Below are 6,692 nucleotides of genomic sequence, written 5' to 3'. Positions count from 1 at the left end.
GGGCAGGGGGCGGGGTCGGGGCAGGAGCGGGGCAGGATCGGGGCAGGAGCGGAGCAGGAGTGGGGCAGGATCGGAGCAGGATCGGGACAGGATCGGAGCAGGATCGCGGCACAGCGGGACAGGATCGGGGCAGGATCGGGACAGGATCGCGGCACAGTGCCGGTCCCTGCCGCACAGGCTGTCCCTGTAGCCATGCCCTTCTTCCGTGACCTCTCCAAACCTCAGCCCCTGGAGTTTCACGCGGAGATGCTGCTGGGAGTGCAGAGACCCCACAACGGCAGCTTGCAGCGCCGGCACACCATGAAGGAGTAGGTGGTGGGCGCTAGGATGGGGATGCCGGTGGGTGCTCTGGGTGTTGGGTGTTCCTCCCGACCCCTTGGCTGCCTGCTAAGACTTGCTCTTTCCTCTAGAGCCAAGGACATGAAGAACAGGCTGGGGATCTTTCGGCGGCGCAATGAGTCTCCCGGAGCCAACCCCTCCGGCAAGCTGGACAAAGTGCTCAAATCGCTCAAGTAAGTGCTGCGAGCGGAGGGTGTAGGGATGGGGAGTGTGGGGATCAGGGGTGTAGGGATAGGAGGTGTAAGTATCAGGGCTGTGGGGATCAGAGGAGTGGGATCAAGGGTGTAGGGATCAGGGCTGGGAGGATCCGGGGTATAGGGATCAGGGGTATAGGGATCATAGGTGTGGGAACAGGGATGTAGGGATCAGGGGTATGGAATCAGGACTGTGGGGATCAGGGCTGTGGGGATCAGGGGTATAGGAATCAGGGGTATAGGGATCAGAGGTGTGGGAACAGGGATGTAGGGATCAGGGGTATGGAATCAGGACTGTGGGGATCAGGGGTGTAGGGATCAGGGGTGTAGGAATCAGAAGTGTGGGATCAGAGTTGTAGAAATTAGGGCTGTAGGGATCAGAACAATGGGGATCAGGGCTGTGAGGTTCAGATTTGTGGAGGTTGAGGGTTAGGGATCAGGTCTGTGGGAACCAGGGGTGTAGGGATCAGGACCTTAAGGCATGGGAACAAGCTGCAGCCAGTAGCTTCTCACCTCCAGGAAGACTGTGTTCCCCCTGTTTGTGGAAGCTTTAGGCAGTTTGTGTATCTGGAGGAGCCTTAGAAATCTTTTTTGGCTGAAAATGCCACCCTGGCGGGTGGGAGGTCCTGCCTGGGCAGTGGCACAGCAGCAGCTTGGACTGGAAATTTACCTGGTGACTGAGTTCTCCCAGTGCCTGTATATGAAACTTTAACTGGCTGGAGGATGATTTGAAAAACCACTGTGCCCTGGAGATGCTCCAGCAGCTGGAGACGAGCCCTCCCTACTCTTGCTCCTGGCAGCTTATCCAGGGCTGAAATCCCACTGTCCTGCAGCTCCTGGGCATCACCCAGAGCTTTTCCAGTTCTTACTCAGACACCCCAAGTGGCACAGCTGCCTGCACAGACTTCCTTGGGTCGGATTTTCTTCCTGCCAGTCTAAAGGTTGAGGTTTCCTTCTGGCAGAGCTGCTGTGGTGCTGCCTGGCGTGGGGCTCAGCTCTGCCTGCAGCTGCTCCCACAGTGCCGATGTGGGAGCCAGGGCCAGCTTTGCTGGGGCACACAGCATGGCTTTATCCACTGGAAATGTTTAGCAGAAGGCTGATTTGGGAGCTGGGGCTCAGCCTGGATTTATCCACTGGAAGTGTTTAGCAGGCAGTGAATATCTTTTGCTGATTCCCTTTGCCAATGCACTGTCCTTCTCCCACAGACCCACTCCCGAGGAAGCACTCAAGTGGGGAGACTCCCTGGAGAAGCTGCTGCTGCACAAATGTAAGTGTATGTGTGTCTCTTCCACTTGTGTTTGCTGTCAGGGGAATATCCAGACACGTGCATGGATCAAGCTGGGATTTCCTCTCTCAATCCCTTATGCTCTTTGGGGATAGACAAAGAGAAATTAGGCTGCCCCTTGCCTGTGCCCCTTCTGCTCCTGCCTGGCCAAGGTAGGGCTTGGTGACAGGGGCTGGGGAGAGCTGCAGGTTGGGGCTGCAGCACCCCAGCTTGGGGAGGAAGAGGCAGTGATCCATGTCTGTGCCCAGTTGGGAGCTGTGCAGTGGGTCCATGGAGCAGCAGCTGCTTAGACCATCCCCTTCTCACGTGCCACAGCTGGGAGCACACCAAAACATGGTCATGTGCTATACCTAGCCCACAGGGTCAGGCAGGCAGGGGGTCCTGTCCCCATTGCTGCCTTGCTCCAGCCCAGCTTCCCTCTTGGGATGCATACAGCCTGGCTGAGGATGTGGATTCAGCACATGGGTGGGTTGCTTTGCTGGTCTGGCAATGCCATCACTGCCTGTGTGGCACAAGGAGGTTTTAGGAGTGGTGTGGGAAGGTGGTTTAGGCTGCGGCTTTGGAAGGTCAGGAGTAGAGCCATGTCCCTGTCCCCACAGATGGCCTTGCTGCCTTCAGAGCCTTCCTGCGCACCGAGTTCAGCGAGGAGAACCTGGAGTTCTGGCTGGCCTGTGAGGAGTTCAAGAAGATCAAATCCCAGTCCAAGATGGTCTCCAAGGCCAAGAAGATCTTTGCTGAGTACATTGCCATCCAGTCCTGCAAAGAGGTGAGAGTTGTCCTCTGCACTGGTGTGTGGCTCTTTGGCATGGTGACTGTGTGGGGAGTTGGCTTACCAGCGTTGGTTTCTCTGCCCACAGGTCAACCTGGACTCCTACACACGAGAGCACACCAAGGAGAACCTGCAGAACATCACTCGCAGCTGCTTCGACCTGGCGCAGAAGAGGATTTATGGGCTGATGGAGAAGGACTCCTACCCTCGCTTCCTCCGCTCTGACCTCTACTTGGACATAATTAACCAGAAGAAAGCCAGTTCCCCACTGTAGGCCCAAGGACTCTCTCAGGACAGGCTGGGAGCTGTGTGTTTACATGGAATTGGGCAGTGGAGGCCTTCCTGGGGGCTGGTGGGAGTGTGCCCTCCTGCCTGTGCCCCTTGCTGCGGTGGATGGGTGTGGAGTAACTGAAGGCACCAAGAATGGGGCCAGGGGGACCAACACACGAAGCAGTCTGGTACTGCTCCATCTCCCCATCGCTGGTACGACGCCTTTGGGTGCCTCTGGCATGGATTGTAGCCAGGAGGGAAGCTCCCACACGACTACTGTGAAGCGCACACAGCGCAGCTGTGAGCGTTGCTGGAAGGCCACGAGTGATCCCAACTGGGCAAGGAGGAATTTTATGCAAGGGGACAACAGCACCACCATAACCATCACCCTGGATCAAAGCCTTCCGAACTGGATCAGCACTGTGCTTCCTTGTGGTGCCTCCCAAAGGAGCTATGGCAGGAGCCCAGCGCTTCCTTCGCTCGTGGTGGGTCCCCCAGGAGCAGTGAAAGCCAAGGCCAAGTCCTTCCCCTGCGCTGGAGGTGTGCAAACCACCCCCTTCCCACCCCCACCCTGTTTATTTATTGACCTCCTCTAGCTGGACATGTTACTGTGTGATAGGAAATCCCTGTGTCCTTCCCCAGTCCCAAATACAAGTGCAATATTGGTGTGTGTCCCGGTGGAGTTCTCCAGCCGAGTGGATGCCTTTTCTTTTTCCAAGTGTGGACATTTTGTAAGTGAGCAGACAGACAGACAGACACATCCCCTAGCAGCAGGCAGCTGGGGGTGCCTGGTGTATATATCATGCCCTGACGACGGAGGGTTTGGTGATGGAGACAAGTAGCTCTGTGAGGCAGAAGCTCTCCTGACTCTGGATAACAATACTGTGTCTTGGGAAGCAGGATTATTCCTGGCAGAGCAGGATGGACTGCCTGCCTCCCAGTGCCCAGTTTACAGTGCAAAGCATCTCTGCAGCTAGAAAACAAAGTACATTGTCATGGTCATAGGTAAATAAAAGGAGAATATCATTCCTTGTAGCTGCTTTTTCTTCCTGGCGTGTTTGTGAGCTGAGCAGCCTTTGCCTCACTGAGGAACATAAAATCCTGTTACTGCATGGCTAAAGAAGGGAAAATCCTTGAATTTCTGAGCTGTTTTTTTGTGCTGGAGCAGCTGCCAGATGCTCCTGAGGCCAGGCCTGGGTGTAGCCCTGCAAGGAGACTGTTCCCAGGGACAGTGGTCGCTGTTTAAACACAGCAGGGCATGAGCCTCTGACCAGGGACATGCCCAGAAACACAAGTGACCTCCTATAGCTCCAGGTCTCTCTGGGGTCACTCCAGAAGCAGCCACAAAAATCCCAGCAGTGTTATTCCAGGGCTGTGCATGGCTTGGCAGGGCTGCTGCTCCCTCTGCAGCTCTGGGGTGTGAGGAAAAGGTTTTGTAAAGGCTGTTCATGGTGTGTCTGGTTCCTGCAATATACTGTGCCACTCGCCTGTGGGTGGTCTCAGATGGCTCAGGGATGCTGGGCTGGGGGTTGGCTGGCCAGAAGTGCTGCTGGTGATGCCCAGGGATGGAGGTGCTGTGGCTGCTGCAGCAATCCCACCTGAGCACAGCTCTCCCTGGCAGAGACCATCTCTCCTGGGGAACTGTCTGTGTCTCCCTCTAAACAACCAGCAGGTGATGTACAGGTCGGGAAACTGAGGCAGAGCTGAGGGTTCCCCTCAGTTTGGCTGGAGGCAGCAGGGTTGCTGGGATGCCTTTGTGGCTCTCCTGGGAATGCTTTCAGCACCCCAGGGTCAAGGTCCATGGACAGTGTCCCAGCTGTGACCCAGACACTGACCTCACTGCTGGGCCCAGGTGGGTAGGTGCCAAGCCAGAGCCTCCTCTTTCCCCTGGCACTGCTGAGAGCCTTCATGTCCCCTCTTTCCCAGCCAGGAGGGTTTCCCTTCATAGCTGGAGTCAGCAGAGATTTTCTTGTACTTGCCCCTCTCTCTATCCCCCACACTCTCCTGGCCTCTCCTCACTCTATCCCAAGCCAACAGTGTTAGGAAATTTATTTTAGGGTCCTTTTGTTGGTTTCCCTCACTTGTCCATGTGTCCAGGCTCCCTGGGGCAGCCACAGGGGACTGCACTTGGGAGGTCTCTGGAGGTACCAAGGTGCTTGGTACCTGCTGTTACCTTCTCTCTGCCCTGAGTGCCAGGTGCAGCAGACCTTCCCATGGTGTTGGTGGTGCCCAGAATCATCCAACCCACATAACTATTTGGGTCTCAAGCTTAAAACCTGCCTTGCCTACAGGACTTAAGCAGCTGGGCAGGCAGGGAGGGCTGGAGCTTCCATGGGATGTGTTTCAGGAAGCTGATGCTCAGCTTTGATCCCTGCAGGGGACAAGGCACTGGTGTGTGTGTGACAGGCAGAGCAATGGTGAATCCCTGGAGAAGATGGAAATAGCCCTGTGAGAGTGGCAGGAACTGAGTTATGGCTGTAAGAGAATTTATTGCCAGGGTGAGTCACACAGCAACCACCATCCCCACGTGCTTGGAGGCACTCAGGTCCTAGGAGAGGCAGGGCTGGGGTGGCAGCTGGAAGTGCCACGTGCTTGTGCCATGTTCTCCTGGGATGCCCAATGCCTTCTGCAGCAGGATGGGTTTCATGATGGACCCAGTGGTGACACTGATCACAGCTTTGTCCCCTCTGCTGCAGGAGAGGAGCTGTGGCAGCTTCTTCAAGGCTTTGTGCCTCAGAGGGAAGGGTGTGAGGAACTTGGAGCATCTGGATGGGGAAGTCAGTTCATGGCCAGGTTCTGTTCTGGGGGATGTTGGTTGGATGGAGATACAGCCCCTGAGCAGCTCCTTGTGCAGGGGCTTAGGTGACAGGAGCTGCTAGAGACACTGAGCTCACACCACAGCAAAAGGAGCACAGCAATGTCCTATTTAGCACTAAAGTAAAGGTTCAGAACAAAATCCAGTCACACAAAGAGAAGAAGTTACTGGCTTGTAATGCCAATGCCACAGATCTGAGCAATGGAAATGGGAATTAGGTATTCCCAACTCCTGCTTTGAGGCACAGCCTCAGCCCAACCACAACTGCTGAGAGCTGCAGGGATGTTCCCACGGCTGCACTGCTGAAATCACAGTGGGTTGTCTGGTTGGGGATAGCCCTGGAGAAGAAGTGGCATCAAAGCCACCCAAGCCATGAGTGGCACAAAGGGTGACAGTGAGAGCTGCTGCCTGGGGCAGTTTCATAGAATGCTAAGGGGTTGGAATGGACGTCAGAGCTCATCCAGCCCCAACCCCTGCCCTGGGCAGGGACACCTCCCACCAGAGCAGGTTGCTCAAGGCTTTAGCCAACCTGGCTGTGAACACTGCCAGGGTTGGGGCAGCCACAGCCTCCCTGGGCAACCTGGGACAGTGTCTCACCACCCTCACAGCAAAAACTTCTGCCTAAGATCTAAACTACATTTCCCTCTATCGATTTCTCCCCATTGCTCCTTGTCCTGTCCCTGCAGTTCCTAACCAAGAGTCCCTCTGCAGCTTCTCTGGAGCCCCTTCAGCTCCTGGCAGGTTGCTCTGAGGTCTCCACACAACCTTCTCTTCTCCAGGCTGAACAGCCCCAACTCTCTCAGCCTGTCCTCATAGGGAAGGTGCTCCAGTGCTCTGATCACCTTTGTGGCCTCCTCTGGCCTTGCTCCACCAGTTCCATGTCCTTCTGATGTTGAGGACACCAGAGCTGTGTGCAGCACTCCAGGTGGGATCAAGTACTGTCAGCATTCCAGGTCAGGCTCATCCTGAGGCTCAGCTGAGTGCAGGAAGCTGTGAGGACATTGCTGCTGCCCAAGGCAA

The 6,692-nt window shown here is 55.8% G+C and overlaps 1 protein-coding gene across 1 annotated transcript; it reads left to right on the top strand.

The window, feature by feature from the left end:
• The first annotated feature begins 162 nt into the window (after positions 1-162).
• Positions 163-2,935, top strand: LOC103807983 (regulator of G-protein signaling 3-like). The gene is made up of 5 exons (XM_009080740.1): positions 163-308; positions 411-512; positions 1,739-1,800; positions 2,418-2,584; positions 2,676-2,935. The coding sequence occupies exons 1-5, from the start codon at positions 193-195 to the stop codon at positions 2,859-2,861; spliced, it is 633 nt and encodes a 210-aa protein (XP_009078988.1). The 5' UTR covers positions 163-192; the 3' UTR covers positions 2,862-2,935.
• Positions 2,936-6,692: the final 3,757 nt, after the last annotated feature.

This window comes from Acanthisitta chloris, unplaced genomic scaffold, assembly GCF_000695815.1.
Source record: "Acanthisitta chloris isolate BGI_N310 unplaced genomic scaffold, ASM69581v1 scaffold9040, whole genome shotgun sequence".
In the NCBI taxonomy this organism is placed as follows: Eukaryota; Metazoa; Chordata; class Aves; order Passeriformes; family Acanthisittidae; genus Acanthisitta; species Acanthisitta chloris.
The sequence above is the reverse complement of the archived record's forward strand: the minus strand, read 5'-3'. Positions and strand labels throughout refer to the sequence as shown.